Source organism: Crassostrea angulata, chromosome 10 (genome assembly GCF_025612915.1).
Source record: "Crassostrea angulata isolate pt1a10 chromosome 10, ASM2561291v2, whole genome shotgun sequence".
NCBI classification, from domain to species: Eukaryota; Metazoa; Mollusca; class Bivalvia; order Ostreida; family Ostreidae; genus Magallana; species Magallana angulata.
In genome coordinates this window covers 29,747,637-29,768,584 of record NC_069120.1, presented here as the reverse complement: position 1 = coordinate 29,768,584, position 20,948 = coordinate 29,747,637, and the positions used below count along the sequence as shown (strand labels likewise).

The window sequence follows — 20,948 nt, the reverse complement described above, 5'->3', positions numbered from 1 at the left end:
AGTGTGTTGCTCAAAAATCTTGTTATTACAGTGCTTTAAGAACCCGAAACACTTTTAAAATATCTTAACGAGCAATCAGATTTGAAGTAGGTATCAGCATCCTGAAGCATGACAATGAATTAGATGTTCCTTCCAGCAACCAAAGTAGTAAAAACCACTGCATGTAGGATAGTGAAGAAGGATATTATTTCGTGCGATGGAACAAACTATCGCACGTGACTGTTGAGAGATTTCAATCGGCAAGGTCAATATTAGACAGTTTTAGTTTCTTTTGGAAAAAAGTTTTTTAAATTATAAGAATATGGGAAAATACCCCAAATTGAATTATATGGATTTTTTACTTTGATAATAGTTCATAGCTAAACAACTCGTCTTTTACATTTTAAGGTAAATCTGATGGTTAATTTGCTGACCATCAAGTCTCCTTTATTTAATGGACGCACTCTTCCTTCCTTTTGGCATCTTCTATAGCCACTGGTTTAAGATCAACTCTGTTCCTCTCCCCTAGCCAATGGTTTACGATCAACTCTGCTCCTCTCCTCTAGCCAATGGTTAACGATCAACTCTGCTCCTCTCCTCGTGCTAATGGTTTACGATCAACTCTGCTCCTCTCCTCGTGCTAATGGTTTACGATCAACTCTGCTCCTCTCCTCGTGCTAATGGTGTACGATCAACTCTGCTCCTCTCCTCGTGCTAATGGTCTAAGATCAACTCTGCTTCTCTCCTCTAGCTAATGGTTAACGATCAACTCTGCTCCTCTCCTCTAGCTAATGGTTTACGATCCACTCTCTTCCTCTCCTCTAACCAATGGTTTGCGGTCCACTCTGCTCTTCTACAACCCTTGGCAGATTTAGCCAATGTTTTCAGAGCTAGCACAGAGTCGTCTAGCGAGTTAAATTGGAGGAGCTAAAATACGCATTTTTCATCTAAGAGGTATTGGAAGTCAACTTAAATTACTTCATCTGTGTGCTTTTTGTTTTGTTGTCGGTGGAAGGACATGCCTTTTCTACGTAAGGGTAATAAAGTTTGAAAATATACATAAATCTTAATTAAAATTCCGATTTGCTTAAAGTTCAAAAAAGAGATCCGTATTATAATCTTAATTTATAAACGAATATTTGGTTATGGTTTGGGACTCTAGTTTAAGTTTTGCCAAATTAATAAATATGTCAAAGTGCTAGAGCAGTCAGAAATGATGAGTATTTATCCATTTCCCCTTTTCAGTATGAGGAATTTAGTTGGACAGACTACACTATCAACTGGCTTTCGCATTTGTTAGTTCTTTTTTATTTTATTTTTTTTTTTCAAGTAAGTGTAAAATAGTTTAACAAATAGGCATACATTTTAATGCTTTTCCTGAAACTGAATTTTCACAGCTGAGACCATATGGACCTTCGAATAAAACATCCATAAATCATCAAATTGGAACTTTTTCCGTGTATTTAGTACCTACCCGCCGATATCACCGTTACAACATAAATCACATAATGTATGCACACATGTAATATGCAATTGTATGTGGCTACACTGCAGTTATAGATCGTCTTTAGGGGGTTAGCCTAAATACAACCTCTAAAGGTCCCATTTAAAAGGTTGTCCAACAGTCGTGAAGTGGGTTATTCAGACACTAGAAAAACTCTTGATGGACCAATACTGGGTTCAATAACATTTCTTTCGGACCTAGAATGTTTTATTGCGCAAGTCTGCGATGCCTTATAAGGACTGTAATTTATATACCACATCAAACTGTAAAGTTTATCCACATGCACGCTCCACAAATACGTATTTCATTGACAAGCTTACGACGAAGTTTTGTTAGCTCAGAGGTTATCAGAGATTAAAATAAATTGAACAGGTATTCGATGTACCTGAGCTTATCAGCGAATTCACATGAAGTCATGAATATGCATGAGGGTTCGTTGAAACTGTTCAAATCGCCGACAATCCCATTCGGTGATTGCAGCACGGTACATGACAGACGGCAGTGAACAACGATAAGAGAGAAAAGAAACGACCATCCATAGCTGATCTGTCATTTGTTATGTAATCATTAACGCCAAAACAATGGACGACAAATTCCACCGAGCAGCCAAGGATGGCTATTTGGACATTCTGCGAAGCGCCACCAAGAAGGACCTGAACGCCTTCGATGAGGATGGGATGACACCGACTCTGTTCGCGGCGGCTTATGGGAATCTGGACGCCATGAGGATGATTGTGGGCAGGAGGTATGGATTTAACTTTTAAGCAGTTTGTAACAGATGAGATTGGGGTTTATGAGAAGAAATGATGAATTGTTTGAATTAAATACACATGATGCGTAGCTATCAGAATATTACATGTACATACAATCTCGGCGAGATATCATCCTTAGATAAGTTCATTTGTAGATCAAAGTCCCAAATGCATATTTCTGAATTGAAGGGACAACAAATTGCATGTTCCTTGTTTTAAAAAAATGTGTTGGCTTTTTGGTTAGCTATGAAGGTTCTGTTTTTTTATTTCAATGAAATAAATTTTACATCAAAACTATGTTCGTACACGCCTTTAATCTTTCTATTTTAATTTGAAGACAGTTCGCTGTAAAGAGTTTTACATTAGAGCTGATATAATGTAACCATGCTGTGTTTTATCCAGGTGTCGTGTTGACTCAAGATAAATTTCATACGTTATCAACGAAAAATCAATATGTACGGAAATATTTGGTTGGTCTTGCCAAGGCGCATATAGTCTTTCACAAACTTCAATTTGGAGAATAAATCTCATTTTCTTCATTTTTATCAACATCAAAACACAGATGAATTAAACGCGGTTTAAATTGTTAAAGGATACAAATTGTGTTTTAATTTTTCTACTTTGTCACTTTTTCTCGAGGACAAAATATCATAGTTGAGAGTCAGCACGACTTCGAAAGAGGAAGTAAGATGACTGACTTTGCTTTTCTTGGCGAATCTCCAAATTATTGGATAAATAAACTTATTTTTAATATAGGCTCATCTACAATGCCACACTACCAAACATATACATGTAGAAATAACACAGCGCTATTTGGTTACCAAAATAGCAATTGATACTTAAATTAAATCTTAGTTTACTAGTATATACTCTAAATTGAGAAAGGTAGCAACGGTTTATCACAAATTCAACGTGTTTGATAATTTATCGATACCGGTACCCCCGTTTTGGACAAACAATACCGAATCTTCCTTCGAAAACCCGGCCCGACCGTTTCGACTTAAAAGCGCGAGTCCAGTATTGAAGAACTAAATTGATTTTCTCCACCTGACATAATAAAAGATAGCATTCACCAAATAATCGGGAGAGATTTTGTTCCAGTTTTCCCCCCTATCACTTTTCCACATACTTTGAAATAGTTAAGACCCATTGAAATGGGCCTTTATTTTGGCTTGGTTGGCCCTTGTATCTATCGAATAAGAACCTAGAAACGCCAGATCATTCCAGATAATAAATCAAGAGGCATGTCGATTGAAGCATGTTGTATAATCCGATTTATGTTGAAAAATAGTCCATTCCCTATTTACCTAGGCGTTTTGTTTTATGGGTTAATCGATTGAGTCACGAAACTTCTGCGATAAATTTATCTAATGTGGGAAATTATTGACGTGGTTAAATATGATTGTTGCTTTTTCTTCAATTTATTTCGTTAAAAATTCAACAACCTTATAATTGGATAATATTAGAAAAGCATTAATGGTTGTCCAATATATCAGTGTTCTTTTAATTTTAGTGGTGACCCTGACAAATGTGATCTTCAAGGGTTTACCGCCCTCCACCACGCTGCGAAAAATGGGCAGACGAACATCGTCTCCTTTCTTGTCAACTTCGGCTGCAATATCTGGGCTCTGGATAATGACCATCATTCGGCCTTGGATATCGCCATGTTAGATGACAAAGTAGACATCATCTCTCTGCTGGACGATGCACAATCCAAACAGCAGCAGAAGAATCCAAAAATGGTGCAGCATCTGCGGGAAAAGGCGACCAAAGAAGCTGAACAGAATATCAAGCGAATGGAGAGAAGACAAAGAGAAGCTGCTAAGCATGCAGAAAGGGAGGAACGGCGGTTGCAGGAAGAATCGAATCCTGATTTCAAACCTCCCAGCAAAAATATTATTAAAACCTTAACAATGAGACTAAAATCAAAAAAGAAACTACCGACTACAACCATTGGAAATACTACTTTTTCCCAAATCGCACAACCTACTAGGCGAGGGGTTGGTGGAGTGCAAAGAAAGATTTCGCAAAAGCAAGGCGGTCAACAAGAATTCGGACTACCTGGTGATTTTCACGTTAGTGAAAATATTGACGGCAAACGAACACTTCGTTCTTTAGCTGGAACAACAGGTGTGCGAAAAGGTTCTGATATAATGTACGTGACAAACCGAGAGGCAGAGCCCGGTACACGAAAACCGCTGTCCGGCGTGTTTCCCGGAGTTAATGGAGTTTCCGGGAGTAGTTCCAAATGGAAAAGTGAATCCGACCTGCTAGATTCGGGTGTAGACAGTATTGATTCGGGAGGATTCGACGAAGAGGAAGAAAAACCGGGAATGTTCTCAAGACCAAACTTTGGGAAAATTGCTTTTTTAACGAAAGTAGGAGGGACTCTTAACGCAATGGGTCGTTCGGTTTCTGCTGATTTCTTGGATAACCCGGATCAAGGTTTTGATGATGTTATGAACGGAAACCGTGAGAGCGGAAGTTCCGAGAGTCTTGAACAAAATGGCGTCTTCGATGACGATCAAAATGTTCCTTGGAACCCGGATGAAGTGTGCTCTGATGATGAAGACGAAGAAACGGCGTTTTCTGATTTGATCCGGTTCTTAGCCTCTTGTGATTTAAGCCCTTATATTCACTTATTCACGGATGAAGACGTGGATTTAAGCTCTTTGATGACATTCTCTGAAGAAGATCTAGAGAAATTAGGTTTGAAACTGGGACCGCGCCGAAAGCTTCAAAAAGCGATCAAAACCAGAAAAGAACTGCTTTCAGTACCCACAGCAATAAAAGATTCTTACCTATAAACTCACTGTGTTGTGAACTAAGTAAGATAAACTTAACAGACTGTTTCATCATGACAAAAACTATTCTGTTTAAGTAGTTGCATTTTTCAAACCATTCAACGACATTTTTGTAATTTAAAAGATACGAGAACAGTAAGGAAATCCGAAGTTTCACATACTTGATTTATATTGGCTGCTAAATCGAATTTCTATCCCTGGCATTGGTGTTGATAATCTTAGACTGAAGTCACACACACAACATGTATCGTCTTGAAAGATTATGAATATTGTCGTGCACATCAAATATTTCACAGTAATTAACTTACACGTTACGTTTTGTAAATAAAAGGCTACTACTATTCATTCGTGTACAAAAGGGTCAGAGACAGAAAAAAGGACATTTCACGTTGTATGGCTACATGTATATCGCAGAACTATTATTTTTTAAACAGATTCAAAAAAGTATTATGTATATATATTTTGCATTTATCATTTTATTTCATTCAACCTAATTTTGCTCGTGGTATCTATGAAGTTTTTTTAAATTATCAGATATGTGAATATGTATTACGATTCAATTCATTTTATGATGAAATTAACCAGAAAGGAAAGATTTGTGGCACAAAATACCAGTGACACCAATTTTGTTTCATAATGCATGTGTATCATCGAGTTTTAACAATCAAAGGTATGGGAGGACGAAGAATCAAAATAGTTTTAATTTGTATGACATTTTGAGAGAGAAAGTTAAGTGTACCTTTTGTTTATTAAAGAATGTAAATACGATGTTCTATTTGTTTTAAATATGAAATATAAGCTGACTATAACCACGTTTTGGGGACGATTTACCAAGCTGTAGGATTGTATTTAATGATCTTTTCATAGGAATTTATATAGGTATTACCAAATATGAATGTTTTAAACAGCTTTATGGACATTTTTACTCGACCTGAACATTTTTTTTTCTTGATTGTGATAAGGACCCCACCCCCTTTTTGACCATCTTATCTCAACTTAACTTTTTAAAAATATTTTTGGAAAAAATACTCTTTTTTCAAATACCGGTAAAGAACATTGTTTTTTTTAATATTTCCAAATATTTTCAACGAAATATTTTTACAGAATAATTAACGTGATGGGAATAGTTAATAATTATAGTTAAATGGTTCCTTATCAAGTTAATGCATAGGTTATCATTCCAGGTAACACAAAAAATTAAGGAGTGTCCTAATTAATTTTTTAATACCGTAATCAATCCATACGAACAACAGTCAAGATTTTACTGTATCCCGTTTTACTTGTGACCATCATTTTGCTGAAAAGGTACTACAGTTGTATAATATCTTGATTGAGTTTAAACTACTCGCTAACTTTAAAGATAACGTTGTGTGAATGATAAACCGACCTTGTATTTATATCGACTGCAGCGCTCTCGACGTTTAAAGATAACTGTATGTACATAGTATAGCCATTACATTAAGTGTAGTAATTTTTTTCATGTCCACACCTGAGTTATTGAATTCATACCCACTGAAAAACATATTTTGTCAAAACATTAAGGAGGCTTAATGATCATACAACAATCTACCTAACATTTTAAGATATGAATTGTTAAGCGATGGACTTGATTTACTACAACAATCTACCGAAAAGATATTAATTGTTAAAGCGATGGACTTAATTTACTAGAGAAATGATACATATAGTTTACCCTTTAAAATTGGGTATTTTCCTATAATTTTATTTTGAGATCTTCTTTTAATGAAGATCAATGCAATCTAAAAATGGTCACATCCATCGGGTTCTCTTAACTCATTTCATTTAGTCTCATTTGCCTGACAACATCATGGAAAGATTTAAAGCAATGAATACGTTGTACACGAGACTTTTCTATTTGACAAACAGCCTACTATATTAGGGTTTTTGTTTTTTGTTTGTTTGTTTTTTTTTTTTTGGTATATCCAAAAATTATAATTGTAATTACTCACTTGCCACAGGTTCGCAACAAATTATTTTTTAATATAAAAAGTTCGTTCCTAGATATCAGAAAAAAAATAAGTCGATCATTCTTTATTCATATAATTTGATATCAAGCGCATTTTAGGATAATTCAGAAAATCATCCTATAATATCAAAATTCGATTTTTTTTATATCAAGAATTTGATTACTTTTTATTGATAAATCAACATTATTTTACTGATCTTTTTAAATATAACACGTTAGGCTACAATTCATGTTTTCATCTTAGGCGTTGATAACCTGGATGCAAATGAATTGCAACTAAAACGATGATTTGGATTGCCTCTTGAATGCTAATGAATTCCGAACACAGTTCTCCACTAGGATAAAAGGAGAAGGTATAAAATCAAAGAACTTAAGTAACTAAATGGAGGTTAGAAAGAGAGTCAGTTCACACCCAAACAAGATTTCTTTTTTTATATTTTTTTTTCTCGTGACGCATCATAATAGCATGATGTCACAAATGTCGCAAACTATCATCGTTGTCAATCAACGGATAAACACGCTGTTATCGGCAAAATTAATTAGAAAGATTTTTAAATTACTGATCATCAAGATGGAGAAAGCTGGATTCGAGGCTCGATCGTTTGCGCTCACTCTTGGTGGACTACTTGTCCTCCACAAACATACGGACAATGACGCCCGTGGTTGGTAGAATTTCAACATAACATATAAATTAATGTTTATGTCTGAGCAGTAAGTAGACATTTAGTCTGGTGATAATCAAAAGTCGCAAAATATATGTCATTGTTATGTCATTTTGCAGAGAAAAAATATCATACAGATAAATAGATATCAATGTTCTGTACGGAAAAGAGAACACCGGTCCAAGGAAAGAGAAGTGGATAGTTAGTATTCATATTGCACCTCTTATAACTTGCTAACTCAAGATCACAGTTCATGTCGTCATCGATTGATTGATTGATTGATTGATTGATTGATTGATTGATTGATTGATTGATTGATTGATTGACTGAAATTTCAGATCAAGAAAAAAAGTAATTCCTGTTTTTGCATTTCTCTTCACGGAGGCGTTGAAGAAATACACGATAACAGAGATCGACCTTACTACACTCCAGAGAATGTGGGGGCAGCACCTCCTGTCCCTAGTCAACAACGGTAGGTACAATAGTGTTTAATGCGTTTGACCGCGTTTTTATATCTCACTTTAAAATTTGATTATTTAAGAATAAATCAGAGAACTCAGAATTGAGGGCGAGTAGTACCGAGAGACAGATTTAAGAATTATTTGATAATTTTTTTTAAATTGGTGTTTAGAAATGGAAAAGACCGCTGAGAAATAAGAAAGGATTCTCCACGACAGCGAGGAAACAATACTTGACGTATGTAAAGTATTCATTCAAACTGCTTCTCCATCTATTCCATGCATTCATTAAATTGTAATTTCATCATAATTAAATTCAGTCTTTATCTCACAATAGTGATATAAATGTCACAGTTCATATTAATTTATTTATTTAATGTTCATCAGCGCGCATTGCTGATAGAACGCATTGCTGTGTATGAATGAGTGCATGTGTGAATGTTGTGATAAGTCACGTGGTTTTTCCATTTTTAGGATTTAGTGACCAGGTATATGTATACATGTCTCATTGACCAATGACAGACGACTTTTAACTCATTAATATGCATGTTTTACTTACTTCGCTCACTATATAAGCGCAAGTCCCGCCAAATCCAGAACCCACAGATTCTACCCTTTACGGCGCTAGCATCATTTACTGTAACATTCCATTCCTGATCTTCAAAGATTCAGTTATTTATTTATTATTAAATTCCTGGATACCTGGTAAGATATTATTGTAATACCATATTCAGTGATACAGTCGGTAAATCACCGGTATTATAATTGGGAAAACTATTGTGTTTGTAACTTATTAAATATGTAGTACATATAATTGTCTCTCGTCAACGTGTGTGTGTTGTGTTGTGAATGTGTTTTCTGTGTTTTCTAGGTTTTTTTCCTGATATTATATAAAAGCATCTATAAGTACGAATCCAAGTCTTCAATCGTTATTTCTTTATTGACGACCCTGTGACATAAAAGTTATATTTGTAATCTTTAGACGATTTTATACGGTGGATCTAGCCTAAATATTTTGTTTTCCACGTTATATGTGCTGGTCCGAGTGACTAACTTGATTTTCAATTGAGAGCATAAAATAAAGGGCACATATGAATATTCTTAAAAGATTTTATAAAATAAGCTATAATTCAATAACAGTTGAGGTGTCGATAACGGTTTTATTTGTCAATACTAATATACGTGCCTATATCGTTGACCAATTAGTAATGTATCTCTCCCCATCTTGTAGATCAAACGATTTCAACGCCATCGGAACAGAGACGGCCAGACAAAAATCGACGTACAGGTCACGTGACATCCCGTTCTGATTCAGAAGACCAAGGATGTACACGAGAAGATTGCTAAAGGCGTCATTCAGACACACAATCACACCAATATGACCTTATATATCGGAAATTATCATGTTTTACTTTGGATCGTTAATGGTCGTTTGATGTTGTTCTAATAACCACGAGGAGAGTAATGGCAGAAAAAATAAAATCGTACTAAAGTATATCAAATAAATATCAGAAAGTTCATGCAATCTCTATTAGCATTTCTACAATACTGTTTGCTCTAACTATTGTGTTCATTAACAAAAGTTAAAGATAATCAAAATAGCGTCCTCTCTAATACGCCAGGTTAGCTAAACATGAAAAATCTACCAGGTCAGGGACTTTGGATCGTCCAGAAACTACCTGGGGGAAAAAAACGCCGGATGATAACGTCGAACAGGCACGTAGCATCGTTTTGAAAGTTGGGGGGGGGGGGCAGACCCACCTGAAATTCTTGACATTCAAAATGGAAAAAAATTACGCCATTCTAAGAAATCCTTATCCGTGGCGAGGGAGGGGAAGGGTAGGAAACAGTAATGTAAAACTCGAATGAATTACTTTAAACAAGAATGGTATGGCAATATTCAAATTCTTACTCTATTTGGGGGGGGGGGGGGCAGGCCTCCCCCGATGTTACGTATACCTGTTGAACGTTTTTATGAGACTTTTAAAGAATTTCAGAATTGATAAAATTGTTACATTTTTTTTTTATTTCAAAGAAATAAAGGAAATCGATTTCCCTCTTGTCAATTTCCACGAGAAAATATAATGAGACTAATCAATAAACATCACTGCTGTCGATTTTTTTTTAATGGTACATGTAGTAATGTTGAAATACATGTGGCCACGCAATTGTAACTTAAAGGGTACCTGCAGTGCCGGTCAATTTTTGATATAATGAAGATCTATGTGTAAAAACATCATCCTGAAAATTTTACAGCGATCGCATAAGTAGTTTTCGAGATATTTGGGGAAAACCCGATTTCACACCTGAACGAGTTTTGAATCAAGCCGATTTGGCGCGAGATGAGCTGTGACGTCACGGGGTCAACGCCGCTGTATGAGAAACAGGAATATCGTAGGAAAACTGTTCGTTTTCTTGCATTGTTTTATCGATTTCTGAACATTTTTTTCTGTTGTTTTATTTCCTTATCAACCCTGGATGTCTAAATATACTGTTGTTTGAGTTTAAACCCGTATTTTATCAAACAAAAATGCCGAATTCGGAAAATTGTTTGCTTCATGAATTTAGTCAAATGTGTAACTCATTTTCCATATAAATGCACATCATATGTAACAGAATGACAATTAATCAAATCACTATTGTTATAAGAAACATATTTCGTTAATATTGTCATTCTTTCGAATGGTTTTTCCGTGACATTATTAACTGATTTATAATATTGATAATACATATTTCGTAAAAGGTAACGCGGGGTCTATTCCTCGTATAAGGCATAAAATTACAAATGATGTCGGCCGATTGTTCAATAATATTGATATCGGACCTATAACAATCAAAATAGTATGCATTCTTTAACAAACAGACACGGGGTTATAACCGGATCAAGGCGAAAGTCCAAGATGGCTGCATGATTAAGTCTGTCTCGTATTCTTTCAGTAAAAATACGATAATGGAATTTTATTTTACATTTATTTACATCCTTTGTCAAAATGTTCAAGTTTATTCAGATTTCATAATAAATCGTTGTCAGTATAACAATTTAAGCTATATGGAGTTAAAGCACTAACTAAACTGCCGACCACAGCGCTTCCGAAATAAATACTTGATCACATAAAAAAGGGTTTAAATTGCTGAATTGTAAATTTGGTCATTATTTAAGTGATTAGATAAGTAACAATAAAAGCATTTACTTCGAACATTAGTTTTACTATTTGATTGTCTCATGCATGATTCTTTAATCACTGATTGACGGACTATACACATGTATTAGGCCTAGCTTACGAATGATTGATTTTACAGAGTCTAATTTATTTCTCTGTTTTTTTTTTTTGTCAAACAATTTAGTAGCTAATTATACACAAATCAATTTACCAGTCTAGAGGTGTGAAACCCTCTCTTCGTTCACCAGACTCGTGTACCTTGTGTATACATACCCCAGATACACGTGTGTCTGGAGCAGTGGCTTCGTTAGTTTACCTGTTTACCTGAGTCTTTGTCTCAGATCACTCGTGTGTGAAAGGATATTATGTAATCAAAAAATGAATAATGAACATAAATATGCCATGCAAGCGTTTTAAGTTATTGTATTAATCGGTAAAAAGGCGACGAGAATAGCAAATTTTAAAATCCTTTAAAAAGAAATCTGACTGTAATAAAATAATTACTAATATAAATTTCTAAATCTACAATACTTAAAATAACTAGATACGTCAAAACATCTGACCTATGTCAGTCATTTTGGCTGAAAAATCGAATGTAATTTGTATTGCTTTGTAAAGGAATTTCCCTCCTGTTGACCTCGTGACGTCACTTCCGCTGAAGCCTCTATATCGCCTAATGATTAGATTTCCCAAAGCAGGTAAAAATAGCCCCTTTGAAGCAGCTTAACTCCGTTATTTTTGCATTGATTTCGATGCGATTTTTTGCATTAAATTTTGGTGATTAAACTCTTTGACATATGTTTCACATCGGCTTGGCTGCGGGTACCCTTTAATTATTCTAAACTTTGTTAAAATATGTATACATGTATTTGACATAAGAAACGTGTCTTAATTTAAATTATTTTGCCTAAGGTTTGATGTTATGCTGTAAATTAATTTTTTGCACGTCTTAATATTTTTTTTTACCTCTGTTTCAGAGACTTAAATAATCAGAATTCAGAGTATATTCCAAAATTTCTTGTACATGTAATTAATAATGGTCATTCTAACTGGCCAGACAGGCTGACCCGATTGGTTAGAAAACTTTAGGCTCGTTATCCCGTATTCATTTTCGTGGAGTGAATGGAAATAATAAATTGCAGAAATCAATAACAATGTCATGTTGTAAAATTTGAATTTACCGGGTGGCATTAAATACAGGATTGACAACATGACAATTCCTTTAAAAATGTTTGCACAACTTCATCACACTGAGCGGAATAAAGTTTGACACGATTTTTAAAAAAAATCTATTAAAAGGAATGATTAAGTCATTACGGGGTTATCTCTCTTACACGAAAGTATGTGTCCCTTGAAGCACAAAAAATGGATATCACATAATTTTCATTCAAATAAATTGACTTGCTCTTATTTCTTAAAACCCGGATTTAGTGAAAAAATTTGGAGTGGTGAGACCGAGAGGTGGTGGAAATAATTTGCAATACAAACTTCAGATTTTAACCTTTAGCTTTGTTTAAATAGATAAAAAAATAATCAGACTTAATAACAATAATAAATCAATAAATAAATAAGGCAAATAATAAGGTGAGAAGGGAAAATCTGAAAACCTTTGTCTTACTTATCGGTAGAAAGATTGCAGTATACATGTAATTGGAGAGTATGTCAAATTAGCCTTTATTATTCCATAAGTTTACATGTGGCCAGTATTATAGTACCAGTAATATAAAAGACTACTAAGGTATATAATATTTGCACAAAAAGCAAGAATAATTATTGTTTCATTTTGGATAAATCTTTTTTTGCCCACCAAAAATATCTTTTTAATTAGTCCCCTACCGGTTTCACCGGAGGGGACTATAGCTTTAGTCCCCTACCGGTTTCACCGGAGGGGACTATAGCTTTCCTCGGCGTCCGTCAGTCCGTCTGTCCGTCCGTCCGTCCGTCTGTCCGTCCGTCCGTCAGTCCGTCTGTCTGTCCAACTTCATGTAATTTATCACACAAAATCCAGTTAATTAACAATATATTATTCCTTTCTTGCACATTGTCAGAACCAGATAATGATCACTGTAGATACTTGTACACTTTCACTGTTTTGGTGATATACTGTCCCACATGGAGATTGTTCTCATCATCCACACACAGGCTATGAGGACCTTTCATTCCTTGTTGTGGTGTGAGTAGTAGAGATAAGAACTGGCCATCCTGATCCAAGACGTTAACTGTGTTCCTGTAACCCTCACAGACAATGATGTGACCGAGGAGATCAGTACAGATAGCATTGGGAAGAAAGAACGATGACCCCTGACATGTGTAGGAGAACCTATATTTTCCTGATTTATTCACCACCACTACAGCTTGTTTGTAATTGTCTGATGTACAGATATCACCATTGATGTTTTCTGTGATATAGTGTGGATAACTATACAGTTCTTGTCGAATGTTGTCCCTCTGTATGTTCTGTATTTCTTCTCCTGTCTTGTTGTACCTGGTGACTTTAGCCTTTCCATCCTTTATCATCCCCACCAGAATGTCCCCGTTGATGTGGGAGGAGTGTATACTTATTGGTTCCCAGTCTCCTGTTTTAATGAATTCAGTCATTGTATTATCCTGTGTTATCATTTTGATGACTTTTTTGTGTTTGTCTGTAAAAATCAGGACCCCATCCTGTGTGACTGTGTGGTAGCCTTCATATCCACCACTGGTTTGTATCTTTTGTAGCTGATTCCCCTGTAGATCTGTATGGACAAGGTTACCACGACCATCACTGGCCCAGAGTCTGCCTGATTTACATAGTGATATAAGATATACACTGTCAACACCTGGTACTGTGTACTGCCTGACCTTGGTGACAGAGGAAGACAGAGACAGTGTTTGTTTCATGGCAGATTTCTCTCTGTCTTGTTTATTATGTTTCTCTGTAGATTTCAACTGTGTCGAGACAGTCTCCATGGGTTTTATTTCTCTGACCTCTGGTTTAGTGTCAGGAACAGTTACTCTACCTAGTAGTTTGGTGACATCCTCCTTGCTGTATTGACCAGCAGTAAATACTGGAGGGACTGGTTTGGTGGTGACTGGTATAGAGTCTATTTTAAGATTCTTTGTGATTTCGCTCATCAGGATTTGAAGATTTTTAGAAAAAAGATAGCCATGGAACTTTTTGACATGTTTGTTAATATAAGAAATGTAATGATTATACTTTTTCTCTTGGGCATTTAATAGCTGAAGGAGAGACTTTTCTTGTTCATTGACTTGTTTTATATTATCTGATGTCACGGCATCCACCATACTTTTAAGAGACTCTGCTGCGGTCCTTATGGATGTGCGTAAGCTCTCCATTATCTTCTTTATTTCTGTAGAATCATTTTTTGTGGATTTAAGCAAATCCTGTGAAGTTGGGAGGAAATACTCTTCAATTTTATTGATTTCATTCAGACAGATGGCACATTTTTCTGCATACACTGTTTCTAAATCTATAAATGTGTGTCCACCATGGTCTTTGGTTGCACATTTTGAACATACTGGAACTTGGCATTGCTCACAAAGCATGTCTACATATCTGTTTACATGGATATGGCATTTAACTTCAGGAAGTTGTCTTTTGCGTTGTTGGTAAGAGGCCACTTCATGGATTTTAGTTTCTGGACTCTTCTGATGTACATCTCTGCATTGTTCACACATTGGTTGGTGACAATCATTGCAGTAAAACTGGCAGTTCCTCTCACACTCTTCAGTACCACACACCAAATAGTGCTGGGCTGTGAATGGTATTTGGGATTTGGAAATTGCCATCTGTAAAGATTGTTTATTGAAATTAAGTTCTACAGTTAAGAATTGCATGGATGATAGTTCATGTTAGTCGTTAAGAAGAGAGTTTGGATATATTATATTTAGGTACTGAGGAACCATTAAGAATTCTTAGTGGCTCAAATTAAAAGGATTTTTATAGGTACATCAGTACCCCTAAACTACAAATAAACACCCCAGTGATTTATGAAAACCAGTTTTTATTTTATTTCTTTGAAAATCCACGTAAATCAATAAAATTACATCTACAAAAACCTTATCATTCAGTGGTTTGAACAGCAAAGGAAAAAACTATCCATAATTTTATTTTTTCATCACGTGGAATAAAATAGCAATCATTAATGGCCTTTTTTTTGCACATTGTCTGCTGATTTATAGCATGTTTTCATTCTTGAGGCTGAAAATAATTTGTTAAATATATATCATAGATATAGTGTTTCCACTTTAAAATTTATCTTGCTAAGAATTGATCAACCTTGCTTTACATTTAAAAAGAAAAAGAAAAACAAACAAAATGACACAAAAACCAACATAATATATTCCCAACATGCTTTTTTAACATTTAAAATTTGAGCTGTTTCATAGGTATAACCCCCCCCCCCCCCAAACCATAATTTTTTCCCGTCTTTTTTAAAATTATTATTTCCGATCTCTTAGTACACATACCATATGATAATTGAAAATGGCCTAAATATTACGACTTTGTGGTAGTTTCTATTCACAGAGACTGGTTTCCCTTATATCAGTTATGAGGCGGGGTACATGCATGGGGATGATCCTTCGTCCACGTCCGAACACCAGTTACTAAATTACAGAAGTCGCTCCAAAGATTGGCCTATGGTTATTCTACTTCAGTTGTTACACAATTCGATATGTAAATTGTACTTTCCTTATTATAAAATACATAATTCTTTACCTGTGTAATGGACAAAGTTCATACGACAGACATTGGAATGCAAGATTTAAACGAGACTTCACGAGATTAGTAATTTACTTCCTTGATATGGATTACATGACATTCAGAGAGAGAGAGAGAGAGAGAGAGAGAGAGAGAGAGAGAGAGAGAGAGAGAGAGAGAGATCTCATATAAACTTCATTAGCATTTTTGTGGGCCATAGTAATTTAATTGTCAGTACAGAGCTATATATAAAGCTTTGCAACCAACCAACCTACCCCCCTCGAGATTCCATTGTTAATCGAGGAGGGGGTAGGCTGTAGGTTTGTACAATGTTTAAAGAAACCATTGGCGTTTCTGGTATTTTAAAAATTTCATTTTTATTTTTATGTTTATATTTTGTGATTTCTCTGAGGAAGTAAACTATATTTTTCATCATACATAGACAACACCGGTAGTTTTTTCTTTAATAAAAGTTTACCCTATATAGTATAGCAATAACTTTATAACATTAGGCCTGTATTATGGGGCAAATTTTACCAGAAACGAGTGACTGTTATTGACACTGGCAGCTACAACGTTCATTTTTTAAATGGTAGATCTAAGTATACCACCTTATACTACGATATGCATTTTCAACGGTATTTAAACGCTATTCATCGATGAATTATTGATTTTTTAAATCAATATTTATGGAATCGAATGTTCATTGCCATTTAATAAATTAATAAAAACACCACGTGATATAGAAACTCTAGCCTTATTTCTTCGTTAATTTCATTTGTTTTACCTCGGACTTAATAAAAAACGAAATAAATAGATTAAAAATATACTCGTATATGTAAATTCTTCTAGTAGCTGTAGTATTTCATTTGAGTACTCAGAAAAACAATTATGTATCGTCTCAAAATGATTTTTATCTCAAGATGAATAATTCAATTTTTTTTAACACATATTAATACATATTCTTTAAGGGGGCAAAGTCACAATTTTTGTCAAATTGTATTCTCTGTTTTTATTATTTACAACGCTTTAGGAATGCATTTCTAATGATCAAATGAATTTTGAGAGTTAGTCGTTGAGTTCTTTGTAATGTAAAGAAGGCATATATATGTGCCTTCACAAAGATTCAATATACCAGGGAATAAACTTTTTCAAGCTGATAAGTCTATATTCTTGTTTATTTTAAGCATAAATGAACAGTTCCTTCCGTTTTACACATTCAGTTTAGGTCTAAAATTGGAATTTGTCACATTATCATTCAAAATGTAAACAGAGACTTTGTTTAGATAGTTAAGAATTGTAAGCTCTGTAACTCGCTTTTATCTCAACAAACGGCACTCAAAATTTGGTTGCCTATTAAAAATGCCTTATTGAAGCGTTGTAAACATTAAAATCGGAAAAATGATTTTTAGAAAAAATCGTGACCATGGCCTTTTATAGACTATGGTTGAGACAGAACAACTGTAAATGTACGATGTAAAAGTGAAGTATATCTAAAGCACATTTCATTTTCCCACGGTTGTAATTTATGCATACATTTGTTTAGTTCAAATAAAAAAATGCCAATCTAAACCATCCAACAAAAGCATGCTATGTTAGCTTACTGTTTTTTTATAGTTGTAAATGCAAATTATATTGAAAAATATATCAAAGAATTGTGAAATATTTCAAAAAATTGTAAAATTACATTTTTCTATCTTTTCAAAACCATACTCTTCTTTTAATCTAGATGTGTATTTAAAACCATTTTAACAAGAGCTTGGACTTTGGGTAGCTGTGTTAAACAGCATTGTGACATAGGCCTGTCTATTTCAGTGTCGGCCACTCAGCTATGGCTCTCTGAAATCAACAAGATTTGTCAGGCTTTTGAGCTAAGACTACGCAATCGGTGCATATTTCGCTTGAAACCGGTCATTTTTTACTTGTTTTGACGCAAGAATTAGATAGCTACGTCCTACTGAAAGTCCAAGCTCTTGTTAAAATGGTTGTAATTTATATATATTCGACAATAAATTACAGATACCGTTGTGTCATAATATAGGCCTTCAATTGTGAACTTAAAATTCCAGTCAAGATAAAAACCACTTGTCACCAGGAACAAGTGTACAAAAAAGGAGACCAATGTTCGTATAGAGAACTGTAGATACAACGCGTCAACGTGGCGCGCTAACTTAGATGGTTGACTTATTATAACTTGATTTTCAGAGCTAATACGGTTTTTCAAATACTTTTTATTTACATTCTGATCCCTCTTTCCCAAGATAAGTTGAGGGATATTCATGTCAGTCAAACATTTTTATCATTAAATATTTCACTGCTGTATAATTTTGTCTTTTAGACCTATTTGGTTGATTTATTATGTCAAACATTAATATCAAAGATAAAAAAAAAAAACGGGATTTAGTTCTTACAGATTATAAACTTTTTACGAAAATGTTTAATAAATCTTCTATTCTTCGAAACATTTTAACAGGGGCTTGGACTTAGGATCGTTGTAACAGCATTGTGACATAGGCCTGTCTGTTTCATTGCTGGCTACTCAGCAATTGCTCTCTGAAATCTCTGAAACCTATAGCTCCAAAAATTCCTAATCCGTGGGGGAGGGGGGTGGCATATTTGCTATCATTTTACATGTACTATGTAAATTTAATAAATTTTCATTTTTCGACCCCCTCCCCTCTAGATCCACGCATGTTAGACCACGCAATCGGTGCATATTTCACTTGAAACCAACTTTATTTTGAACTTGATTTAATGCAAGGAAAATATAACTTTCATCCCATCAAAATTTCAAGGTCTTTGTCAAAATATTTCTAAAGTAAATAGTGAACAACTAGTGCTAAACCCATGTATAAACATCATGTTATGAATACTGTGTCACTCAGATCTTTTTACACTTCACTTCTGTTGTACGTACAATTATTTTTACAAACTTTTGATAATACTGCTATGAGTAATTTCGCGTAACTTTTTTCATGGAAATTCCACTTTTTCAGTATCTGCTCATTATTTTCCATTGAAAGTTCTTAATTCTAAGATGGAGGTGTGGTTCAGGACAAATTCCTGACAAGTTCACGTGATTCCCATGTTCAGATTCATGAGCTAAATGACGCTTTCTTTTTTATGTTCTATCATTTTCGAGGTATCGAGAGTAAAAAACAATAGATGATGAATAACGGGACTGCAGTTTGACTTCGAGGGATCAAGGGTTTCGAGAGATAAAGAGTTAGAGAAATCAAGGGTAAATTTGCTTAATAGTTATATCAGAGACATAAATAATTAGTTATTTATGTTTCTGGTTGGTTTGTTCCCGTTTTGCACACATTTGAAAATTAGGTATCGAAAAAATGTGTGCAAAACGGGAATTTGACCAGGTGAGATAATTGCTTAATTGCTATAGTCTATATCACAATTCCTGCGCAACTCGCAATTGAAATTTACATGTATTTTATGTTACAATATAACTTGCATAAAAGCACATTTACATAATAATTGACATCCACATTCATGAATTTGATTTCAAACATCAATTTGGTCATGAACAATTTCATGATTCTTTTAAACAAGAAAGATTATTGCGAAAATGTTGAATATGTAGCGCCTTTGTTTAACTTACTGCCTATAGGAAGTACATGTACACGCTAAATGTTTGAAGAGAAAATATTATATGTTAATATTTAATTATTGCGTTTGCTGTCATAAATGGTAGAAATGTGTCTACTGAAAACGCTGCTAAATATTTTTCATTTATGTTGTGTTACCTCTTGAATAATCGAAGAAAATAGACAAACTGTATGATGATAAATATGCAATTTTATATGCATGCTTCAAAAACTGTAAAGATTATTTCACAAAAACTATCAAATGTAGACCTAATTCATGCATTTTCAACCTTTTTCAGTTTGAGGTATTTAACCTCTGATTTGAAAAACTAGAAAGTGACCCGCCATATACTAAAGCGGTGATGTCAAGGTCGCTACTTGAAACATTGAAATATTTTGTGATAAAGATCTGTTTTCTTTTATAATATTCCTTCTGTTGATACCAAACAATCAGTTATAAACATGCATTTTACATAATTTGCAACTCAATTGTAAATAGAGACACGGAGTACCCCATATGACTGTTTATGTAGTTTTCCCATTATCCATTGAATCAGCTTCCAATTGGCTTTGGACCAACAATTTTTTCTAATTCATTTGGTTTTATATTTAAGGTAAATGGACAAAAATATAAAAGTCAATTCATCTAATCTAATCATTATTTTTAATCAGACTTTTTAGATATATCATTATCTTTATTTTATCCAAAAAAATGGTGATAGTTATTAGTTATTAGACCTAAAACACGACAAAATATCGGTATTCTTCTTGTTTTATCGTTAAGGCACTGATAAAAGACGGGTAGATATCCTGGTAAAATCTTTGACCGAAAGCAGACCATAATTGCTATCACAACACAAATCACACCTATTGTTTTATACCCAATTATCAAATGTGTGCAAAACGGGAACACACCTTCTGGTTATATAGGGGGAAAATCGGGACCCTAGACTCACGTCAAGCGTTCGAAGTTCGAGCCATCAAGAGTTACCTTGTACTTGAAACAGTAAAAAATATTTTAAACTTCCATTTTATAGATAAACATTTTTTCCACTAAACAAGTTTATCAATCGTTGTAAAATAGAATAAGTTCAGTTTATTCCACTACAATTCATTTATAGTTGTCATTTTGGAGAATTAAATTGGACACGAATATCTTAAAAGGTTCCGAACATCGGCTGCAATCTGAGGTCATCGAGAGGATACAAAGACCGTGTTTGGTTAGTGACTATAACTCATTTTTAGAAAACACTTGCCTATATCAAGTAAATCACCTGGGTTAACCTTTCTTGCCAGCGGCTGATAGCTGTGTATTCTGGAGTCAGCATAAGGCCTTT

At 34.4% G+C, this 20,948-nt stretch overlaps 2 protein-coding genes across 2 annotated transcripts; one reads left to right on the top strand and one right to left on the bottom strand.

Annotated features, from left to right (window-relative positions):
- Window positions 1-1,932: 1,932 nt before the first annotated feature.
- Window positions 1,933-5,807, top strand: LOC128167981 (pre-mRNA splicing regulator USH1G-like). Its single transcript, XM_052834014.1, has 2 exons — window positions 1,933-2,228; window positions 3,749-5,807. Exons 1-2 carry the CDS (start codon window positions 2,065-2,067, stop codon window positions 5,040-5,042), a joined length of 1,458 nt encoding a protein of 485 aa, XP_052689974.1. The 5' UTR covers window positions 1,933-2,064; the 3' UTR covers window positions 5,043-5,807.
- Window positions 5,808-13,297: 7,490 nt separating this feature from the next.
- Window positions 13,298-16,114, bottom strand: LOC128164508 (uncharacterized). The gene is made up of 2 exons (XM_052828397.1): window positions 16,028-16,114; window positions 13,298-15,096 (listed from the first exon to the last, which is right to left on the bottom strand). Exon 2 carries the CDS (start codon window positions 15,094-15,096, stop codon window positions 13,369-13,371), a length of 1,728 nt encoding a protein of 575 aa, XP_052684357.1. The 5' UTR covers window positions 16,028-16,114; the 3' UTR covers window positions 13,298-13,368.
- Between the last annotated feature and the right edge of the window lie 4,834 nt (window positions 16,115-20,948).

Bases quoted from the DNA above. Each gene is read 5' to 3' on its own strand.
- LOC128167981 (XM_052834014.1), top strand. From the start codon at position 2,065: ATGGACGACAAATTCCACCGAGCAGCCAAGGATGGCTATTTGGACATT. The intron at 2,229-3,748 runs GTATGGATTTAA...TTTTAATTTTAG, and splicing joins AGGATGATTGTGGGCAGGAG to TGGTGACCCTGACAAATGTG.
- LOC128164508 (XM_052828397.1), bottom strand. From the start codon at position 15,096: ATGGCAATTTCCAAATCCCAAATACCATTCACAGCCCAGCACTATTTG.